At 42.6% G+C, this 23,813-nt stretch overlaps 1 protein-coding gene across 1 annotated transcript; it reads left to right on the forward strand.

Annotated features, from left to right (window-relative positions):
* Window positions 1-1,745: 1,745 nt before the first annotated feature.
* Window positions 1,746-4,052, forward strand: LOC132269310 (probable N-acetyltransferase HLS1). The gene is made up of 2 exons (XM_059770461.1): window positions 1,746-2,259; window positions 2,430-4,052. Exons 1-2 carry the CDS (start codon window positions 2,029-2,031, stop codon window positions 3,423-3,425), a joined length of 1,227 nt encoding a protein of 408 aa, XP_059626444.1. The 5' UTR covers window positions 1,746-2,028; the 3' UTR covers window positions 3,426-4,052.
* Window positions 4,053-23,813: the final 19,761 nt, after the last annotated feature.

Below are 23,813 nucleotides of genomic sequence, written 5' to 3' on the forward strand. Positions count from 1 at the left end.
GCATGCAAAGAAAAACAGAGAGAAAACAGATTGTACATTTATTGGATGGCACTTGTGGAGGGTTAAATCATGAATATAGGGCCCCACTTTAGTAAAGATGTCTAGTAAAAAGATCTCTCACCCCCTTGTTGCTAATGGTGGGGCCCAACGTGATTTCCACATGTGAGAGTGTTTAAACACGTGTACGCTGTGTGATTGGTTTCTGCCTCTATAGTGTACGTGTCTTTTCTTCGCAATAATGGGGAGTCCATTTGATTAATGAATTAATAAGTGTGAGGTAGTTGAGACCTTTAAGTAGGTTAAAGTGCAAAGGAAAAGAGGAGATTGAGACAGTTAGGGTTTCCGTGGCCATTTTTTGTGTGTTAGTGATATGATGAATGTGTGGTATAGTGCAATATTACTATCAGCAACTAGGATTTTTATTTTTATTTTTATTTAATGTTGTCTCAAATAGATCACAAATGATGAATGTGTCGTATAGTGCTGAAATATTACTATCAGCAATTAGGGATTTTTTTTATTTTTATTTTTTTTAATGTTGTCTCAAATAGATCACAGATGAACTATGTGACTCTCTTTCACTTATATTTTCCTATTTTTCGATTGCACTTTTATTTTCACATTCAAAAGTTCTTTCTCGTTTCGAACTTCTGAACTTCATACTTAAATGAACTTAAAATTTAATGTGATTAACGGGTGAAGTTAATCCTTTGTTAATAACAAAATTAAAAATATATTTATGTTAAACTAAATCATTATAGGTCGTGAAACTAATATAAATCCAAACTCAGCTTAGTTCAATTGACCCCAACTATACAAATTAGATTTATTACTGTATATTATAAGGGCAATATATTAATTAGGTTATGGCAAGTTTGGTACCCTCTAGTACACGTGCTTAAAGCACGTGAGTATGCCATGATAATTATTAAATTCTTTATCATCATATTATATACATCTAATTTAGCTGAAAGCGAGACATGGTTGTAGTGGTGTTTCACTTTCACTTCCGAATCCAAGTGTTTAAAATGAGGGACCACCCAATACAACATAGAGACTCCAGACAACGAATCATACAATAAGATTAATAGTACAAATGAAAAAGATCAGTGTGTGAAGAAAACGACCTCCCCTCTTACAAAAAGCTGAAACACAAAAAAATCTCATTCATTAATTTAATCCTCCACTTAATTATAATGTTAGCTACATTACTCAGTTAATCTTATGTCATACACGTAACCCGCCGCTCTTAATTTACTTCAATAGCATCTCTCCACGTTACGATTAGTATTTTTAATTTTCTGATCATAACAATCTTAGAAAGAGCAAGCTCAGATTATATTCCAAGATATTTTTGAGCTTGGTAAGGATTAATTCGGGTTGGTGTGGTACGTGTACATGTATGATTTATATCAGTACTGTCAATGGGGTATATAATTTAATTTTTCTTTGGTACAATGTGTTAGTGTGTGTGTGTGGAATGAGGAGGGTTGGCCAACAACAACAGCCCATATGCTTAGGCGTGCACAATGTCGTGAGGCTGAGGTTATCCTAACGTGGATGGCCGGGGTAATTAAGTTAATAATGATAAGGGTAGAGACAAAATACACATTCTATAATTAATCACCTTTTGTCTGCTATGATTGTTGAGACCTAGGTTGATGATGATGTTGATCCTTACAAACAAAGAACATTCCTCTATCTCCTCACCTTAGATAATAACTCCACTACTCAATGTCCTTCCAATAAAGGGTCTTGGATAAAAGATTTCAAATACGGACCTACCATTTTGATTTTATTTTTATAAAGTGATTCTACGTAGCTTCGTATTAATGTGTGTGTGTGTATATATATATAATGGATCGATGGATCGGAGGATCACTATGAATTTCAAACTTGTGTCCTTAGCAGTATGTAGCTAGCAGAAACTAGCTGGTACCCTTCTTTATTGTTTCACCAGCTCTCTTAGCAGTAAAGAGAGCTAGAAACCATTGTAGAGTTCTCAATAAAGTGTTTATATATATATATATGCGTGACATATCACATATATATGGTTCTTATATACATATGTTTTTAGTAAGTAAAATGGCAATTGTGAAGATTAAGATACGAAGCTACGACGAGGAAATTGACAGAGCTAGAGTGGAGGATCTGGAGAGAAGATGTGAGGTAGGGCCAGCAGAGCATGTGTTTCTCTTCACAGATACCATGGGTGACCCCATCTGTAGAATCCGTAACAGTCCGATGTACAACATGCTGGTACCACTAATTTTCATATATTTATAACTTTATAATTATCATATCATATCATCATCTTCATTTTCTTTATTGTGTTCATATTGATGATGTCTTATCGAAAAAAGAAAAAAAGAAAAAAAAAAAAAAAAAAAAAAGGAAAGAAAAATAAATATATATCTTTTGTTGGTTAGGTAGCCGAGTTGGACAAGGAGATTGTTGGTGTCATTCAAGGATCTATAAAGGTGGTCACAATCCATAAGCCCCCTAAGGATCTAGCCAAGGTGGGATACATCTTAGGGCTAAGGGTCTCACCTCTTCACCGGCGAAAAGGGATTGGTTCAAGGCTAGTGCACCATTTGGTAGAATGGTTCATCACCAACCAAGCTGATTATGCTTACATGGCCACCGAGAAAGACAATGAAGCCTCGGTGAGGCTGTTCGTGGACAAGCTCGGGTTTGTCAAGTTCAGAAGTCCATCAATCCTGGTCCACCCTGTTAACAATCGATTGTATCGTGTTTCGCCAAGCGTTGAGATATTGAAGCTAAAGAAAGATGAAGCTGAACTTGTGTATCGAAAATTCATGGGGTCAACCGACTTTTTCCCACAGGACATAGATAAAGTTCTAGGAAATGAGGTGAGCTTGGGCACTTGGGTGGCCTATCCACGAGGCGAGTCATGGAGTCAATTTGGGGTGGAGGGACGTTTTCCAACCAGTTGGGCCATGGTGAGTGTTTGGAACAGTGGAGAACTATTCAAGCTGAGGATAGGGAAAGCACCGTTATCTTGCTTTCTATATGCAAAGAGTTCTAGATTGATGGAAAGGATATTTCCTTGCTTCAAAGTGCCTGCGCTACCGGACTTTTTCCGCCCATTTGGATTCTACTTCATGTATGGTGTGCACCGGGAGGGCCCATTATCCGGCAAGCTGGTCCGGACGCTTTGCCATTTCGTGCACAACATGGCCAGAAAAAAGTGTAAGGACTGTAAGGTGATTGTAACAGAAGTTGGAAGCTGTGACTCCCTCAAACTTCACATCCCACATTGGAAGTTACTGTCATGCCCAGAGGATTTGTGGTGCATAAAAGACCTTAAGAATAATAATCATGAAGAGAAAAACCACCCACTTCGTGAATTGGCAAAAAAACCAGCAACAAGAGCTCTTTTTGTTGACCCAAGAGAGGTATGAACAAAAATACTATCAAATTGCGATCGAGGGAAAAGAAAAAGAAAAAAAAAAAGCAACCTCGATCTTATGTGATGGGTTTGATAAGTCCATATCCATGTATTATTGTGGCTGCTGGGGGGTTCCTCTCTTGTTCCTTTCACATGTGTGACCAGTACAATATCTCTTAAAGATTTCCTCAATTGGGTGCCCCCCATGGTGTCTTTGTTATAATGTTGACATCCATGTATGTTTTGCCTTGTGAGTTGGACTAATCAAGCTTGGGTAAGTGGTCCATCTTTGTCCCATCTATTTAAGGTTGGGATTTGTACACCAGTCCCTCCGACCACCGTCGACACTCTTAACGTGTTTATGTAAAAGCACTAATATCAACAAATTCATTATTTGAAGTGAAAGACATTTCAAAATCTATAATTAGGCCGCCTTATATATTTTTTTGCTGAAGTTTTAGTGCTGGAACATTAATTTTTGGTTATCTTCTCTTCACTGCTTACATTATTGTCTATGTGATAGGGAAGATGCCAACCTCGCTATATAGGTCACGTGGGAATAAAAATACATATATGGTTGGCTATTCATAGCTAGGGTTTCAAGTGCTCTGTTGTAGTAGAGGTGGGTATCAATTAATTTTAATTAGGTAAAGAAGCATGGGTTAGGCTTTTATATAATCCACTCATGGCAATTAATTAGAAGCTAGCTAGGATGCTCCATATATATATATAGCCTCTGTGTGTGTGTGTGTGTGTGTGTGTGTATATATATATATAAATATAAATATTCACTATCATTTTCTTTTTGATGAACCGCATGTGTGCCAATAAGGACTTTGCAACTGTGTTTAATGATGATTAGCATGATGGAGACGCTAAAGGTGGTGTTATTCTTCATTGGATAGATAGATAGGGTAGAGATGGGATTGGGAGGTTATTTGAGAAAGTGCCAAAATTATATTATAATGGACTTGAATTTGTTGATTCTAGGAAGAACCTTTCGTCCTTACCGGATAATTTCGGTAGTGGGTTCAGCAAAAGCATCAATCCATGGTGAAAAACTGATTTATCTAATTTAGAGGCTTTACTTATATTTTAGCTGTTTCAGAATTTATTTAGTATTATTTTTTTAATATGTATACACAAACACACAAGAATGAATATCAAGAAACCTACAAGCTATATTAGTTATACATATATATTATTGATCCAACTAACAGGATTCATCTGATCACAAAAAACTAGAAGAAAAAATAGTTCATATTTATAAACTCTATTTATGTAAAGGCATATAGTTGTGGGAGGGAGGGGGAGGGGCATTATATAATTGTGGGATATTCTACCAGGTTAAGCAAATATACACCCATGCCTTGCCAATCTCCCTTGAAGAGATTGAAAGGACTTGTACAAGTTTAAGTTATTGCCCATTTGGTGTCGTGATATTCTTCTTATTGAATGATTGTCCAAACAGTTATGTTTAGAATTAAGGCGGACCGGAAGTGTGAAAACTTAAGTCAGATAAAGAGATAACGGGAACGAGATCGAATTCAAGAGTGAAAGTGTAAGAATAGTAAAATTAAGTCATAAATAATAATAATTTGAATCACAACATGCTGAGTGTGAGAACAAAAATACACTCAGAACGTGAGAGTTACACTCATTTAAAAAAAATTGTATGACTCAAGTGAAGATTACACCAACCACACAAGCTTGGCCTCTTTATAAATTAATTTGTGGTTTAAAATTCCCCAAACAACTCCTATCTGAGCCATGCTTAGGATGTAATTAGGGGTTCCTAGCTAGCTAGCTAGTGGGACAGGTCAATCAAGTAGATTATCAATGGGAGAATTATACTAGTATATGTTAGTGGTTAAAGTCAATTTCAATCTTCCTTGGGAATAGTCTGAGTGACAGCCAGTCTAATCTATAAAAATAAAAAGTCAATTTTTTCTTGGAAAGACGGTACTGGAACTTATTTCTTTTTCATCTATTGAACCATCACTTTTAGTGTTAAGCACAGACCCTTGGCTAGTGTTATTATTCACCGAGTTGAATTTTCAAAATCACATGTGATATAATTCTTATTTTTTTCCTCGCTTTTGCTAAGCAATTAATCTAGATTATTCATGATTTTGGCGGTTTTCATTTTCGATAATGTGAATGAATGACAATAAAGCTATTCCAGATAAATTCAGTGACGATTTTTGCAAGATAAGAGAAAAGAGATGACCGGTATGGTGTTGACCGGATGCACTCCGACGGTCAAGTTAGTCCTCCTCCATTTCATCTCCGATCAAGCATTAAATATGAAATTTATGACGTACCTTTTTCTGTTGATTGGCCTTATTTTTATAAAAAATTGAAGTTGTCGTTTTCGCATTTTCTTCTGAGAGAGAAAAAATTAGTTAATCGTATTATTAGTACAATATTTGAATTAATCAAATCTTATCATTTAATTACCTTATCAGATGATTACCTTATCTCCTTAAATTTATTCATGTCACTTAAAATTGCTATTTAGTCAAAAATTTCGTATCATTATATATTATATATTTAAGTTTTTCAGTTGCTTTGGTTTTTGGCTCTGTTTGCGCTCTCTGTAAACTGGCCTTCTCCAGTTTTGTGGCTGATCTTCGCTGGGTACAGTTGCTTTCTTTTCTTTATAATATTTACCTTTTCTCGAGAAAAAAAGAAGAGTAAAGTCAAGAAAGAAAACAAGTTGAATGTCTGCAAAATCAAAGCCACTGCTTATGGATAATGTTTCGGAGTGAGTACTTTTTACTGATGTACGTAACTGAAGGCTGATTAATTATTTTGATGTTATTAATGACACCAATTTATATTCAAATAAAATTATTTGTCCACTTCTAAAATTTATTATTAATATGTCACTGTGAATATAATTTTATCTGTATCGTTTTTAAAATTTATTATTAATTTATCACCGATATGTGAGTATAATAATTCGATTAGATCGGTACGAATGACACGATCAAATCGAATTCGTAAATTATTTACCCACCTTTAAAATTTACTATTAATCTCAAAGGAAATGCTCCCAGATTAGAAACGATTCAGTCTTTTACTCTAATTGATTAGATGGAAATATATAGAAAAATAATCCTTTGTAGATACACTGAAAGTTTCTGAAACCAAAGTAGATTAGATTACTAATATATTTAAGAAGTCTATGAATTGTATTTTGAGTTTAAATATTTGAGCCTACATCCTCAAGATTCGATTTTTTTTTTTTTTTTTTCAACAGCAACAAGAGGCTAGATGGTGTTGTATGCTCATTGCTTTCATTTGGGCTGTCAAGCCCACCTCAATATGGTACTGGCAGCTAGACTTGAACCAACCCACGAAACATCCTCACACTCTTTTGGGCGTTTAATGGGTTCAGATTGAATCATGAAAGAGGCTTACCTCCAAATTAATTAAACCAGTTTAATTATATTTTAATTTATTTTATTTTAAAATTTTCAAAATGCTCGCCCCCATTTAATTCGGCCCAATATTTTGAGTACCTTTTAATTATCTGTAAATGGGGTGTGACTGCGCTACAACTACAGTTTAATACTGCTCTAATCACCATATTTTGGTAAAACCACTTATGTTGAAAAAGATACTTCAACGTGAAGAGAGGGATGGATGGAGTCCAATGCAATGAAAACCGAACCCTTTGGGTCATTGGTGGTATATATTTGGGCTTGGGCAGGTATCATTCACACAGCATGTTTATGGTCCAAGACTGGCCCCTTCTAATATGTGAACTTTCAAAATTCTGTTAAGGTGTGTTCGATTATATAGTATTGTAGTATTCGAATTGAAATTTGTGGAATTCGAATTTAATTGTATAGAATTGAATTCTTCGAACAATCTTTAATAATCTAAATATAATATTATACTCTAGTGCTGTAACTGCAGTTACATACAAAAGCGTCATTAAACTTATCAAAATAATACGTATCATTTTATACTTTGAAATTCACCAATTAATTGGTGAAACAAGACCCTTTACATTGATGAAATTGTAGTGGGTGATATTAAAATATGGGGAAAGTGCAAGAAACACTCCTGAAGTATACCTTTCATAGCACTTTTACCCCTTATTTTAAAAGGTGTGCAAAAAACACCCCTATTCTTTTCAATTTGTGCAAAAACACCCCCTCAACTAATATAATACCCATTTTACCCTTTCACTTTTCCAAAAATGCCCTTACCAAACCCAGAGATCACGATCCGCCTTGTTCGTCCTCTTACACTCATTCTTCAATACTAGAAACCCAAATCATGATGGGCCTTATTTGTCTTCGGAAACCCACAACCACAACAAAAGTATTGCATTCTAGCATCATCACCACAACCTGTGGCATCACAAACTTCGGCAGTGCTTGGATGGTGGAGAGACGGTGATGGCGAGCTTGGCCGGTGGAGATGGGCTGGTGTAGCGGTAAGCTCGGCCGTGATGGTCTGACCGACGATGAAGGGGTCGGTTGTGGAGAGGTCGGTCAGTGAACTGTGGATGGTGAGCAAGAGGGATACTCGGCGGGATTAAATGGCAGTGGCCTTGCGGCGGGTAAAGCGGTAACGGATTGGCGAGGATGAAGACAGCCGACGAGCAAGGAGGGGACTTGGCGGGTGGTGGCGATAGCAGTGAACAGTGAGTAGTGAAGTCGCGATTCCGGCGATGGTTTGTGAATTGTGGCTTCGGATGATGAGTCCAATTCTGAGGAGGCCCCGGACGACATGGGCCGGATCCGACTTGCAAACACTACATTCAGTCCGTACAGCTGGGTCGGCCCATATAAAGACACTGCCATATGGGCCGAACGCGAGTAAGCCCATCAAAGGTGACCAGGACTTATGGAGGAATAGGCCCAGATCCAGCAATCAGTCAATATCTTGTAAATATCTTGTAAATATCTTGAAAATATCTATAAGTAGGATAAGGAATAAGGAGGAAGGGGATCTTTTTGGAGGGGAGGTGTAAGAATTCTAGAGAGAGAAAGAGGGGAACGAATTTCTTGCATCTTCAATTGGCGCCGTCTGTGGGAAACGCATGGAAGTTTGGTTGATCAATGAGGAATATCGAGTGGATTCAAACCAATTCGGTTGATCGAGACTCAATCTTTGGGATTTGGATCCAGATCTGAGCGATTGTGACCTACTTTGGAGGAATTACAATTCTTGAAGCTTTGGCAGGAGTGACTTCAGATCTACGCAACAACGAGTTGTTCGATTGTGGCAGGATCTGACGGATTTAGAGTTCAGACAATTCAGATCTCGTAAACAGTGAGCATAATTCGGAGAATTAGAAGCCAGATCTAAAAATTCCTACTCACGAAGCTCGGATCTACTCGCGAACTTGAGATTAATGCCTTTACTCCGTTCGGGAATAATGATAGGTGAAAGCTCCAATCCGATGGAGGCTGTCCAGCAAACAAAGCTTGAGGAGTTGATGAACTTGATTGAAGCTCTCAAAAAAGAGAATGCAGAATTGAAAGCTGGAATGCAACATCGGCAAATACCTGCGGTTTCGCATCCACTTCCGGTCGGAGAAGGAGGTGTTCAATCTAATATCGCACATCAAGGCGAACAGGACGAGAACAATCAGTCAGCTCACCACCGTGATGAAAGGATGATGGACAATTTGCCGCCAAATGTTCGTCGAGTTGAAGATCACGAAGGATCGACTCACGTTGATCCGCATCGGGAAAGGATCGACCGAGAGGAAGTGATGGAGGTTGATCGCCGTCGAGTAGCGTCGCCTTGGCAAAGAGAGTTCATAGAGGAACGGTCGTTCGATCCGTCTTACCGGCCCTCCATGGTTACTATCACTCATCACGGTTCGGAGGGCAGAACCGTAACTCACAGAGCTACCGCTGGACTCCAGAGAGAGAATGAAGCTCTCCGATCCGCAGCTCGGATGGTGGATTCACCATTCACCGACGAGATCTTGAATGCCCCGCATCCAAGGAAGTTTGCTATGCCAGTTTTTATTCTGTTCGACGGAACGACCGATCCGATCGATCATGTGTATCATATCCAGTTGAAAATGGCCCTGAATACGGAAAACGACTCTTTAATGTGCAAATGTTTCCCTACAAGCCTAGCCGGACCGGCACTCAGCTGGTTCAAAAACTTGCATAGGAGCTCCATTGGTAGTTTCAGAAACCTGTGCGATCGGTTCATAAGCCAGTACTATGGGAACAAGCGCCCGCCGAAGGACATCTCGAGCCTATTCACGATGAGGCAGCACAAGGATGAACGTCTCCAGGCCTTTCTTACCAGGTTTAATCTCACTAAGAGTATGGTGATCGAATGCCACCCTTCTACAGCAGTTCAAGCCTTCAAGTTAGCCATGACACGCGGAACTCCGTTTCACACCAGTCTGGTAGTGAACACGCCGACTACTATGGATGAACTCAATGAAAGAGCCGATGGCTTTGTGCGCCTAGAAGAAGAGGAGGCAGCTAATGCTCGGACAACGTCGCTTGTGTCGACCGAGGAAAAGTCCAAGGCAAAGATCAGGCAGAAGCAGGCTCAGCCACAACGTCAGACCTCTTGGAAGGCAGAAAAAAGGTCCAGGGAGGAAGAGCTGATTACTCCGCTGAAGGTCACTCTGGCGAGGCTGTATCAGGAGAACAAAGATAAGTTTCATCCACCACTGCCAATTAAGCAACCCCTCGAACAGAGGGATCAAACTAAACATTGTGCTTTTCATTCTGATTTCGGTTATCAGACTAACGAATGCAGGAACCTGAGGAGGCAAGTGGAGATGTTGATAGCTAGAGGGGAGTTCGCGAGTTATGTTCAAGGTTCGGCGATGGAGCAGAATCGACCGGTGGAACAAATAAAAATGAGTCATAAACAAAGCTCCCACAATTCACAACCAGTTCGTATACTCAATGCTATCCATGGTCGACCCGAGCCTAGTGAAGAGTCAGATGAGCTGCTCCGGGTGCGCCTGCGGCAGGCGCAAATGAAGAAAAGGGTCGGCAGTGTGAATACTCTACACCAGCAGAGCCCGTCGATGCAGATAAAGTTCGACTGGACAGACCTGCAGCGTGTTCAACTGCCTCATGACGACCCGTTGGTAGTCAGTTTGACAGTGGCAGATTGCTTGGTGCGCAGGGTTCTGATCGATCCTGGGAGCAGTGCGAATGTCATGCCGAGGGACACATTTGACAGGCTCGAGATTAAACCAGAGAGGCTCAAGCCCACTGGAAATCCCTTGTTAGGGTTCGATGGGAAGAGGGTGGAGCCCGTCGGGATGGTGGAAGTGGAAGTTCAAGCTGCAGAACGAGCTCTTATGGAAACTTTTGTGGTTGTGGAAATTCACCCCTCGTATAATCTCCTGATGGGAAGAGGATGGATTCACAGAGTTCAAGGTGTACCCTCAACTCTGCATCAGGTCATGAGGTGCCTCGGACCCGATGGAGATAAAGTGATAGACATTCGGGGGGATCAGGTTGCAGCCAAAGAGTGTTATTCCGTCACACTAAAGCATGCTGGGAAAGGAAAGGCGCCCGTCCGTTCGGCAAGCCCCAGATAGCAATTACAGGAACCTCCGCTCGAGCAGAATAGGGTGGAGGAGTCAGTCGACTTGACCGCGGAGCCCCTTCTGGATGTGCAGATCGATCAGTCCAGGCCAGAACGAACTACCAGAGTAGGTATAAGACTGACCAGAGAAGAGCAGCAAGAGCTAGTGGATTTCTTGTCCCACAATGCCGACGTATTTGCATGGAGTCACCTAGACATGCCTGGAATTAGTCCCTCCGTATCCTGTCATTCCCTGAATGTCAATCCCAATTTCAAACCAGTGAAACAGAAGCAGCGAAGATTTGCTCCAGAACGTAATCAGATCATAGCGGAAGAAGTCGATAGGCTGCTTGATGCGGGATTTATCAGAGAGGTGCACTACCCTGATTGGTTGTCCAACGTCGTTGTTGTGCAGAAGAAGAATGGGAAATGGCGAGTATGCATTGATTTCACCAATTTGAACAAAGCCTGTCCGAAGGACAGCTTCCCGCTGCCTAAGATTGATCAAATGGTGGATGCCACCACTGGGTATGAGCGTTTAACCTTTCTGGACGCTTATTCAGGTTATAATCAGATTCTTATGGATCCCGCAGATGAAGAAAAAACTTCTTTTGTCACCGAGCGAGGAACATACTGCTACAAAGTTATGCCTTTCGGACTAAAGAATGCGGGAGCAACTTATCAAAGACTTGTTAGCAAAGTTTTTAAGAATCAAATGGGTAAGATTGTGGAAGCCTATATTGATGATATGGTGGTAAAGAGTAGAAAGAAGGATGATCATCTGAAGCATCTGCAAGATGTATTTGATGTACTAAAGCGATATGGGATGAGGCTCAATCCAACCAAGTGCTCGTTCGGTGTGAGTTCCGGACAGTTTCTGGGACACGTGGTCAACCGCAGAGGCATCGAAGTTAGCCCCGCTCAAGCAGAGGCTTTGATTAAGAATGCCGAGCCAAAGACGATCAGAGAGGTGCAAGCCCTCACAGGACGAATAGCTGCATTAAGTCGATTTATTTCAAAATTGTCAGATCACTGCAAACCATTCTTTGACACGATTCGGAGCCATGGAAGGCAGGTCTGGGGGGATGAGCAACGACAAGCATTGACTCATTTGAAGGAATATATGCAGAATCCACTAGTCCTGTCAGCCCCAGATCCGGAAGAAAAATTATTTCTATATCTTGGAGTATCTGGTGTCGCAACGAGTGCCGTTCTGATTCGTTGCAAGGAAGGGGTGCAATACCCGGTATTTTATGTAAGCAAAACACTGACGGAGGCAGAAAAAAGATACTCAAAGGCCGAACGGGTGGTACTTGCACTTGTAAATGCAAAAAGAAAGTTGAGGCATTATTTCGAATCCCACCCCATAGCTGTTCTAACGACTTTCCCAATCAGAACGCTTATGCACAAGCCAGAGCTCTCGGGCAGAATGACAAAGTGGGCCATAGAGTTGAGTTCATTTGACATAACGTATGAGCCGAGAACAGCTGTTAAAGGGCAAGCGGTGGCCGATTTCCTGCTAGAATGTGACGCCGAAGATACGGAAGAAGACCTTAGATGCGGCTCTTGGAAACTTTTTGTGGATGGCTCCTCTAACCAGATGGGGGCTGGAATTGGAATCAAACTGCAAACCCCAGAGGGTACTTCCTTGAGCCAAGCACTCAGACTTGAGTTCTGTGCCACCAATAATGAAGCGGAATACGAGGCGTTGCTAAATGGATTAAAGTTGGCCAGAGAGTTACAGATCAAAAGTTTGACAGTGTATAGTGACTCGCAGCTGATTGTTCGGCAGGTAAATGGTGAGTACGCGACCAAGGATGACACGATGGGGGCATATCGTTCTGCCGTTCTGCATAAAGCCAAGGACTTTGCAAAGATTGAATTCATACAGCTGCCGAGGGAACATAATGCAGATGCAGACCGGTTAGCATGTAGTGCTTCGAGTTGCGGTGAAACATTGGCGAGGGTGATTCCAGTAGGAGTAGTGACCCAGCCATCTATTTTCGAAGAACCGTTGGACTCTGACCCTTGGCAAGTCAACGTCATACCGTATGAACCGAGTTGGATTGACCCCATCATTACCTATATTCGAGATGGCGTTTTGCCTATGCAAAGGGATGAAGCTAGGAGACTCAAAAAGAATGCTGCAAAGTACGCCATCGTGCGAAACCAGCTGTACAGAAGGTCCTACTCTGGCCCATACTTGAAATGTGTCACCCCCGCGGAGTCGCAGCAGGTATTGCGAGCTATTCATGAGGGTGTGTATGGCAATCATTCTGGGGGGCGATCGTTAGCGCATAAAGCAATGACACAAGGGTATTTCTGGCCAAACATGTCAAGAGATGCGGAGGAGTTCTCTCGAAGGTGCGATAAATGCCAACGATATGGACCATTGATCCACCAACCACCTGAGGAATTGCACGTAATGGCCTCGCCATGGCCTTTCGCGCAATGGGGGATGGATGTGGTCGGTCCTCTGCCAACTGCAAGAGCTCAGAACAAGTATGTGTTACTGGCCACGGATTACTTCACTAAATGGGTGGAAGCAGAACCATTTCCTAGCGTGACTCAGACTCATGTGAGACGATTTATTTGGAACAATATTATCTGCCGTTTCGGTGTTCCCAGATCAATAGTCATGGACAATGGGACAAACCTCGACAGCAGGCAAGTAAGAAAGCTGCTGGAGGAGTATGGAATCAACCAGAAGTTGGCTGCAGTAAGTCATCCTCAGGCCAACGGACAAGCAGAAATCACAAACAGAACCATTTTCGCCTGCATTAAGAAGAAGCTGGAAGATCCCACAGACGGCGCCAATTGAAGATGCAAGAAATTCGTTCCCCTCTTTCTCTCTCTAGAATTCTTACACCTCCCCTCCAAAAAGATCCCCTTCCTCCTTATTCCTTATCCTACTTATAGATATTTTCAAGATATTTACAAGATATTTACAAGATATTGACTGATTGCTGGATCTGGGCCTATTCCTCCATAAGTCCTGGTCACCTTTGATGGGTTTACTCGCGTTCGGCCCATATGGCAGTGTCTTTATATGGGCCGACCCAGCTGTACGGACTGAATGTAGTGTTTGCAAGTCGGATCCGGCCCATGTCGTCCGGGGCCTCCTCAACTGCCCCCATAATTGCCCCTTATTTAATAAGGGGTAATTATTGATGGCGTCTCATCATGATGTTGACGGCTCGAGATAACCACGTGGGGGAACGGACGGTCAGATCCAGAATCAATGTTCCGGGGCTCGAGGAATTTCTCGCCTTCCCGACGCTTCTGCCCTCGGGCCCCTTCGCCTTTATAATGCTCTAGAACACCACTTCACGTCCTTTTACCGTCTCCATCATCAGTCAAGTCTCTCTCTTTCTAGAACAGTGCTAAGCTTTTTCTGGTGAAATCCTTCAAGAGTCATTCTTCCAGCGATCTTGCAGTCCTCCGAGGTTAGTTTCGTTCTTTTTTACTTTCGGCAGGCTTCCATTTACCCCCTTTTAGATTTTTCAAGCACTTCCACCATGGTTGTAGATCTGGATGTTCTTCGTATGAGACTTAGACTTCCTGACAACATCGAAGTTAGGGTTTGCCCTCAGGACGTTAACATTATGACCGGCGCCGGCCTCCTGCCCGGCGAAGTCTTATTCACGAACCTTCAGTTGAATGTTGTTAGGTTCCCTCTGCACCCTTTCTTTAGTTATGTCTTCAATAGATTGGGGATATCCCCTCTGCAGGTCAACCCCAACTTCTTTAGAATCATATTTGTTATGCTCTTGTTGATGCGTGACAGAAATCTGGACCTTGACCTCATAGACCTTCTTCTGTGCTATAAGGTCAGTAAGATCCGTACTAACGAACCCTTCTACCACCTCTACCCGTTCGAGAAGATGTCCATATGTACGGACATAATAAAATCTGAGAAGGGTTGGAGGGATAGCATCGTGGGCATTAGTGGGGCTTGGTCTTCGCCGGCTGCAGAGGGTTACCCAATCCCGAGCGCCTTTGGTGTCTGTTCTGTCTCCTCCTATAAGAAATTCAAATCTCATAAACATGATTGCCCTGCGGATGGATGTGGTCGGTCCTCTGCCAACTGCAAGAGCTCAGAACAAGTATGTGTTACTGGCCACGGATTACTTCACTAAATGGGTGGAAGCAGAACCATATCCTAGCGTGACTCAGACTCATGTGAGACGATTTATTTGGAACAATATTATCTGCCGTTTCGGTGTTCCCAGATCAATAGTCATGGACAATGGCACAAACCTCGACAGCAGGCAAGTTAGAAAGCTGCTGGAGGAGTATGGAATCAACCAGAAGTTGGCTGCAGTAAGTCATCCTCAGGCCAACGGACAAGCAGAAATCACAAACAGAACCATTTTCGCCTGCATTAAGAAGAAGCTGGAAGATCATAAGGGGAAGTGGTTGGATGAACTCCCGAACGTTCTATGGGCTTACAGAACCACCCCAAGGCGGCCGACTGGGGAGAGCCCGTTCGCAATGGCGTATGGTACCGAGGCAGTTATACCGGTTGAGCATTTAGTCCCCACTATCAGAAGCTTAGCATGGAGTCGAGATCAGAACGACAAGATGTTAAGATTGAACCTCGATATGATAGACGAAAGGAGGGACGCAGCGGCTATAAGGTTAGCATCGTATCAGCAAGTGTTGGCGAATAGTCACAACAAGAGAGTAAAACACAGGGATTTTGCCCCTGGCGATCTGGTTCTGAAAAGAAAGGTGGGGATGGTCAAAAAAATGATGCCACCCTGGGAAGGCCCATACAGAATTGCAGAAGTCATTGGCAAGGGGGCATATACGTTGGAAACCATGGCGGGAAGGTTGGTCAGCAAGCCCTGGAACGCCACGTCTCTGAAGAGGTACTACCAATAAAAGCTAAGTTCCGGCTTTAATTGGATGTTGTTTGTTGTCAATCAAATACGTATGAATGAGCAAGTTACTGAAATTTACAAAAAATAACTTTCTTTTCCAACGGTCTACTATAAAAATTTAAAGCCAAGTGGCAAGTGGCATTCTAGCCGAGCGCCAGGCACTTAAGCAAGATAAGTGGCAGCTGGCACTATAAGCCGAACGCTAGACACTTGCTAAAAACTTAAAGCCAAGTGGCAAGTGGCATTCTAGCCGAGCGCCAGGCACTTAAGCAAGATAAGTGGCAGCTGGCACTATAAGCCGAACGCCAGACACTTGCTAAAAACTTAAAGCCAAGTGGCAAGTGGCATTCTAGCCGAGCGCCAGGCACTTAAGCAAGATAAGTGGCAGCTGGCACTATAAGCCAAACGCCAGACACTTGCTAAAAACTTAAAGCCAAGTGGCAAGTGGCATTCTAGCCAAGCGCCAGGCACTTAAGCAAGATAAGTGGCAGCTGGCACTATAAGCCGAACGCCAGACACTTGCTAAAAACTTAAAGCCAAGTGGCAAGTGGCATTCTAGCCGAGCGCCAGGCACTTAAGCAAGATAAGTGGCAGCTGGCACTATAAGCCGAACGCCAGACACTTGCTAAAAACTTAAAGCCAAGTGGCAAGTGGCATTCTAGCCGAGCGCCAGGCACTTAAGCAAGATAAGTGGCAGCTGGCACTATAAGCCGAACGCCAGACACTTGCTAAAAACTTAAAGCCAAGTGGCAAGTGGCATTCTAGCCGAGCGCCAGGCACTTAAGCAAGATAAGTGGCAGCTGGCACTATAAGCCGAACGCCAGACACTTGCTAAAAACTTAAAGCCAAGTGGCAAGTTGCATTCTAGCCGAGCGCCAGGCACTTAAGCAAGATAAGTGGCATTCTAGCCGAGCGCCAGGCACTTGCCATAAACAAACACACGGCAAAGCTAATATAAAAGAAAAAGAGAGAAAAAATATGTATGTATTGAAAATAAGTTGAATAGAGCACAACACATAGGGAAAAAGAGTTATGTCGTTTCATTAATATTGAGCATTGAGTTTACAAAAGAGAGATGTCCATCATTACAAAAAGATATGGAATGGAAGAATCCAAAGGAGCCCTAGCTAGACGCCTCAGTACCAACAGCATCCTGGTCGTGCCGACTCGCCTCCTCGGCCCCATCAGCCGTCTTACCTTCACGAGGTGGAGAATCAAGGTGAATGACTGAATCGTTCGGTTGGGGCTCAGCGTCAGCAGTGGCTATGGAAGGAACCACGGTTGACGATTGAGGAGCGGTCAGTGGCAGAACGGTAGGAGGAGCTGTGATGATCCTTGAGGAAGCAATGTCCTGGCACTCATCGAATATGCGCTCCGCTTCGGTGGGTTCTGGGTCGATATAGACCCCCAGAGGTTCGATCCCCAGATCCTTGTCTATCTCATCCGGAGTGGAGCTGGTCTGTCCCTCATCCGGAACCCGGTCGGCGAAACCTTCCCGGAATCCTTGAGCATACCTAAGAGCACCGACCCTTGAGAATTGAGCGTGAAGAGCCAGCATCCCACCACCCACTCTGCTGATCGCATCGATCAGAGCGGTACGCTCGTCCAGAGCTCTTTTCTCGAAAGCCATCCGAGCAGACTGTTCGTCAGCCAGAAGGCGCTGGAGTTCTGCCTTTTCTTCTCTAATTGATTCACGCTCAGTCTGCCAGACGCTCTTTTCAAGCTGTAGGGCGTCCTTCTCATCCTGAAGAGAATCATTCTCCTTCTTCAGGACATCTCTCTTTTGTTCGGTTTTGTCAAGCCGAGCCAGTACCTCGGTATTCTTCATGGCGAGGAGGTCGTTTTCTTTATTAGCCACCTCCAGGCTGTCAGAAAACTTACGGGCCCTGGCGTTCCCCATCTCCACCTGCTTCTGCATGGCCATCATTCCGAACAATGTCTGCATAGGTGCACATTAAAAACGGTTAAGCCAATAGTCAGGTCGGGCGAAGGCAAGACCAAATAATATGAGAGAATTCATGAGTTGGAAAATAAAAGTCACCTCCATAGCAGATTGGGGAAAGCGGCTGAACACATCCTTCTGGGAAAGGCCCTTTGCCGCCTCAAGGTCCTTCGGAGTCCACATGCTCCTGTAGTAGGCCATAGCGGTCTGGCCATCCTTCAGCATGGTCTCATTCGGTTTCACGAACGTCCCATCCGTTCGGGTGTACCGAGGGGCCCATGACGGTAAGGTGGGGATAGAAGGGGGGCCTGAAGCAGAAGCGGAGCCACCAGCTGCAGCAGGCCCAGAGGGAGCAGGAGCTCTGATCGCTCGGTGCAAGAGAGCACCCGGCCCGGAGACCCGGGTCCTTCTAATGAGAGGCTCCTCCTCAGGATCGACTTCACTGTCAGGATGAGGCCTTTTGCCTCGTTCTTTGTCCCGACCGCCCCCCGCAGCAGCAGGAGCTATGGTAGCTTGGGGAGACGCGTTCTGGTTGGCAGCAGGGGCGCTGGCAACAGGGTTAATAGCCACTGTGCTCGGGACAGTGTCAGAGATGGTGGCTGAGGAAGAGGCTGACGCTGGAGAGGAGGTCGCCCCAGCAGCAGGAGTGGCTGGGGGAGTATTTTTCTTCCTGCCAAAAGAAGGAATCTGAAGTCTGCTCATGTTGTAGCTGAGTGATGAGAGCGCTAAGAGGTTGTCTGAAGTGAGGAGATCTGAGCAGGAAGGAATATCGTTCAGAACGTATTTTTTCAAGTAGTTACTCCTATCCCTGCAAACACTATAGCTCAAGTCATCACAAGGTATTCCTAAGGAACGGCATAAGAAAGTACAAAAACGAGGAACGCATGTTTCGCAGGGGCAATCATGTTTATGAGATTTGAATTTCTTATAGGAGGAGACAGAACAGACACCAAAGGCGCTTGGGATTGGGTAACCCTCTGCAGCCAGCGAAGACCAAGCCCCACTAATGCCCACGATGCTATCCCTCCAACCCTTCTCAGATTTTATTGTGTCCGTACATATGGACATCTTCTCGAACGGGTAGAGGTGGTAGAAGGGTTCGTTAGTACGGAGCTTACTGACCTTATAGCACAGAAGAAGGTCTATGAGGTCAAGGTCCAGATTTCTGTCACGCATCAACAAGAGCATAACAGATATGATTCTAAAGAAGTTGGGTTGACCTGCAGAGGGGATATCCCCAATCTATTGAAGACATAACTAAAGAAAGGGTGCAGAGGGAACCTAACAACATTCAACTGAAGGTTCGTGAATAAGACTTCGCCGGGCAGGAGGCCGGCGCCGGTCATAATGTTAACGTCCTGAGGGCAAACCCTAACTTCGATGTTGTCAGGAAGTCTAAGTCTCATACGAAGAACATCCAGATCTACAACCATGGTGGAAGTGCTTGAAGAATCTAAAAGGGGGTAAATGGAAGCCTGCCGAAAGTAAAAAAGAACGAAACTAACCTCGGAGGACTGCAAGATCGCTGGAAGAATGACTCTTGAAGGATTTCACCAGAAAAAGCTTAGCACTGTTCTAGAAAGAGAGAGACTTGACTGATGATGGAGACGGTAAAAGGACGTGAAGTGGTGTTCTAGAGCATTATAAAGGCGAGGGGGCCCGAGGGCCGAAGCGTCGGGAAGGCGAGAAATTCCTCGAGCCCCGGAACATTGATTCTGGATCTGACCGTCCGTTCCCCCACGTGGTTATCTCGAGCCGTCAACATCATGATGAGACGCCATCAATAATTACCCCTTATTAAATAAGGGGCAATTATGGGGGCAGTTGAGGAGGCCCCGGACGACATGGGCCGGATCCGACTTGCAAACACTACATTCAGTCCGTACAGCTGGGTCGGCCCATATAAAGACACTGCCATATGGGCCGAACGCGAGTAAGCCCATCAAAGGTGACCAGGACTTATGGAGGAATAGGCCCAGATCCAGCAATCAGTCAATATCTTGTAAATATCTTGTAAATATCTTGAAAATATCTATAAGTAGGATAAGGAATAAGGAGGAAGGGGATCTTTTTGGAGGGGAGGTGTAAGAATTCTAGAGAGAGAAAGAGGGGAACGAATTTCTTGCATCTTCAGATTCTGATTGGGGTTGCGAATTGGTAGTTATATGTTGGATAAGCTCACAGCTGAGCTTCTCCTTGCCCTCCGATGCCACGCCGCAAGTTCATAGTTAATTCATCACGGCCGTTCAGCCATCCTTGCTTGTCGGTTTCATATCACCGTCATCCCATCCATCGCCAAGCTCCCTCTTGCTCGCTGTCCACCATCACTCGAAGCCGCAAGCTCACGATCGATCCTCACCATTGCTTCCTCGCTGGAAAAGGCGGATCCACATCGCCATTCTCATCGCCGGTGGGTGACCCAAGCTCTTCACCGGCCTCGGTGCATCTTTGCAGCCATCGTTCGTTCCCCTTCCTCGTTACCGAAAGTATTGCCAATAAGAACATTTCAACTTCTTACCGGCCCCTTTTAGTCATTTCGCAAATTTTTTTATTTTATATATATTATAAAATGTGTTAATAAGGGTATTTTAGTTCAATTTTTATAAATAGGACCTATTTGAACAAATTTCATGGTTTAGGGGTGTTTTTTGCACGGGAGGGGTGCAATATGCACTATAAGCATACTATAGGAGTGTTTTTTGCATATGACCCATTAAAATATATATATGGTGAGGCGTCTAGATAACATTGTACCTGAAAGAATTTTGATTCACCAACTCCATATCTATATTGGGGGTTCAGGAGTGAGAAGTGAACTGTGAAAAAAGACTTTGGCCCTGTTTGGCGTGGTCTCTAAGGGATTTAAAACGGGTTTCCAAGTCCCAAAAGGCATTCCAAAAAATAATATACAAATGGTTTCTAGGAGAAGTGGAAGCCACTAAAAGCCTGTTGTTGGACTGAAGTCGAAAAAACAGGATTTTAAAAACAGACGGTACTTTAAGAAGGAATATTTAGTTGACAAAATTGTCCTTGTATATTATATTAAGGGTAAAGTGCAGTAAACCCCCTTAAACTATTGGTCATTTGCAAGAAACCCCCCTGAACTACAAAAAGCCCCCCTAAACTATGATTTTGTTGCAATTTACCCCCTTAAACTATTGGTCATTTGCAAGAAACCCCCCTAAACTACAAAAACCCCCCTGAACTATAACTTTGTTACAATTTACCCCCCTGAACTATGATTTTGTTGCAATTCACCCCCACGACATCAGCTTCCGGCACCGAAAATTTTGAAAAACCAGTTTACCCTTATAACGCACTGCGTCGTTTTAACTTATACACTTCTTACATTTTTTTTTTTTTTCTGCCAAAAGATGTTTTTCACCCAACACAACCCAAAACAGAAAGCTAGAGAGAGAGAAAAAAAAGACCAAAGAAATCCGAGGTCGGCGGAATGGCTCGGTCTCGGATGATGGCAACTTGTGCGCGGAGGACTCAGTTGTGATGAGAGCTCGGTTGACTCGACCGTGAACTGTGGAGGCGGCAGCGAGCTCAAGGGGTGAACTGTGGATGGCTGTGTGCTCGAAACACGAACGGCGGTGTGCTCGATTATGGAGATGGCGGAATGGGCCAGTGAGCTTGGAATGGACGATGGAATGGACCGGCGAGCAAGGTGAGCTGAACGGCAGGCAAGGCGGTGACGGCGATGGGCTGACGCATCGGTGTAGAGAAGTGCGATATATATGGCCGACGGAACTGGTGGGTGGTGCAACGGCTATGATGGAGTTATGATAGGAGACCCACCGATCCCAGCAACAAATTCCTTGGCTTCATCGTCCCTTTCAGTCAATCAATTCGCGTAGATGGGATAAACTGCAAAAATATATATAGTTCAGGGGGGTTTCTTGCCCATACCTCAATAGTTCAAGGGTTTTTTTTTTCAACTTTTATAGTTCAGGGGGGTTTCTTGCACATACCCTAATAGTTCAGGGGGGTTTAATGCACTTTACCCTTATATTAATTTTTCCATATTAACCCTCCAATTGTATTTAATTGCAACCTTTCTTTTTCCTATGGTAAAATTTTTTGGGATGTGAAGAATAGAGAGAAGAAGAAAACACGGGTAATTATTGTTTGACGATAACAACCTTTTTCAGAGAGAGAGAGAGAGAGAAAAAAAAGAAGGTAGAACGAAAAATGGCGAGACTAGGACAAGAGTATTATTCAAGATACTTAAATGAAATATTGTATATGTACTGTGATTTAAAATATAATTTAGAAATAATTGTATTACTTATTATTTATTTTTATTACTTTATTAATTGCAGCAAAATCTTTCATTATTTGATTTCTAGTTAGTAACTTCTATTTTTTTTTTCTTCTTCGTTTCTAACCGAAAACGGAAGAAGTTGATTGAAAAAAAAAAATCCAAAGGAGGTTCATGGCCAAGGGTAAATATGTCCAAGTAACGACCATTTTGGAATGTACCAGTTGTGTCCGAAACGACGTTATTGTTAACAATCAACGGACATTTCCAAATATATTACTCAAAAGAAACGACAGCAAGATGAAGCTGAGGGGATAAGGAAAGAGACACCTATGATAGCACATGTTTTAGCCCTTTAGGGATTTTATAGATAGAAACCTGTGGGATTTCAGAAAGTTGGTCTGCTAACACATTTCTCTCTCTCTCACACACACATATATTTTCTGGGGATGCTGTCGACGCCTCCACACCTCAACACCAATTTCAATCAGGGAATATAATGGGAATGGACTGGTTCGAATCTGGGACATATGGTACTTCAGGCCGTTGCCTTACCAACTCTACCAAGCTCTGGGGGCATATATTGATTAATGGTAGGAGATATTTAATAAATTAACTTTTAATTTTAGAAATCCTCTAATTTTAGAAATTCTAACCAATTAAAAATGTGACTATGCAAGGACAATTACTTGCGCCCAATTAGCACTCTTCAAGAAGAATTGTGCAAGGCTATTATGATAAACTTGTAATTATTTTACATATACTCGGGACTTTGTCATTTTGTTTTCAAAAGCACTTCATACAAGTAAAATGACTTTTACAGATAGGATAACTTTTTAAAAGTCACGTTCACTAAACACCCCAAATTCAGTATAACGAATGCATTATTTTAAGCCCTTTATAGTAAGTACTTAGTAATTTTGGAAGCTCCTCGAAACGCTACCTTTGAGTATTAGATAAGCTCGGTTTCGTTTTTTCTGGTGCTGAGAAATCTAGGGCACGAAAAAATAATAATAATAATAATAACAATAATAATAGTACTAATAACATATGGCTTCAGGACTCAGGTTAGGAAGAGCTTCCTCAGGAAGCTAGTACTTGATAGCTAGCTTTGCCACGAAGCTCCACCAAGGGTCTGATTTCGGAACTCTTTGGTTTGAACAATTCAAACACTTTCAAAAATGGGTTTTGGACTTTAAAAGTCGAAATGAGCTTTCGAAAGCCCATACCAAAAAGAGCCTTGCAAAACACATTCAATTGGTAACAATTAATTTGTGAAAATTCAACCCTAATTTGTTGCACTAGGTTGGATTTGGTTTACGTTGTTTCAGCAGTCAGCACTCACCAAAATTATGAAAAGACATTAAATTGGTAGACTTTTCAAATGCAGACTTTTCATTGACACTGATTCATTTGTCCATAATGCAAATGCAGACTTTTGAAGGACATCCATTATTTGTTCATAAATCAAGGAGGACACCCCATTTATTTGTCCACGATCAGATGCACGTCGGTGAGGGGAAGAAAAACAAAAGCAATCGAATTTTACTGTCATTATAATTGGTGTGAAAATATTTTTTGTTTTACGATTTTTTTTTTTTTTTATAATTATTATTTTTACACGTGAAAAAAATTTATTACTCATCAATGTGCATGGACGGATCCACATTGAAGGGTGTGGGGACAATTGCCCTCGCTGAGTTTTTTTTTTTAATAGTATTTTATCTTTATAATATACTTATGAAATATTACATTTACCCC

The sequence above is a fragment of the Cornus florida genome, unplaced genomic scaffold (genome assembly GCF_030987335.1).
Source record: "Cornus florida cultivar Cherokee Brave unplaced genomic scaffold, ASM3098733v1 CherokeeBrave_3.0.0_Hap2_Chr08, whole genome shotgun sequence".
NCBI lineage: Eukaryota > Viridiplantae > Streptophyta > Magnoliopsida > Cornales > Cornaceae > Cornus > Cornus florida.

Bases quoted from the DNA above. Each gene is read 5' to 3' on its own strand.
- LOC132269310 (XM_059770461.1), top strand. From the start codon at position 2,029: ATGCGTGACATATCACATATATATGGTTCTTATATACATATGTTTTTA. The intron at 2,260-2,429 runs GTACCACTAATT...TTTGTTGGTTAG, and splicing joins GTCCGATGTACAACATGCTG to GTAGCCGAGTTGGACAAGGA.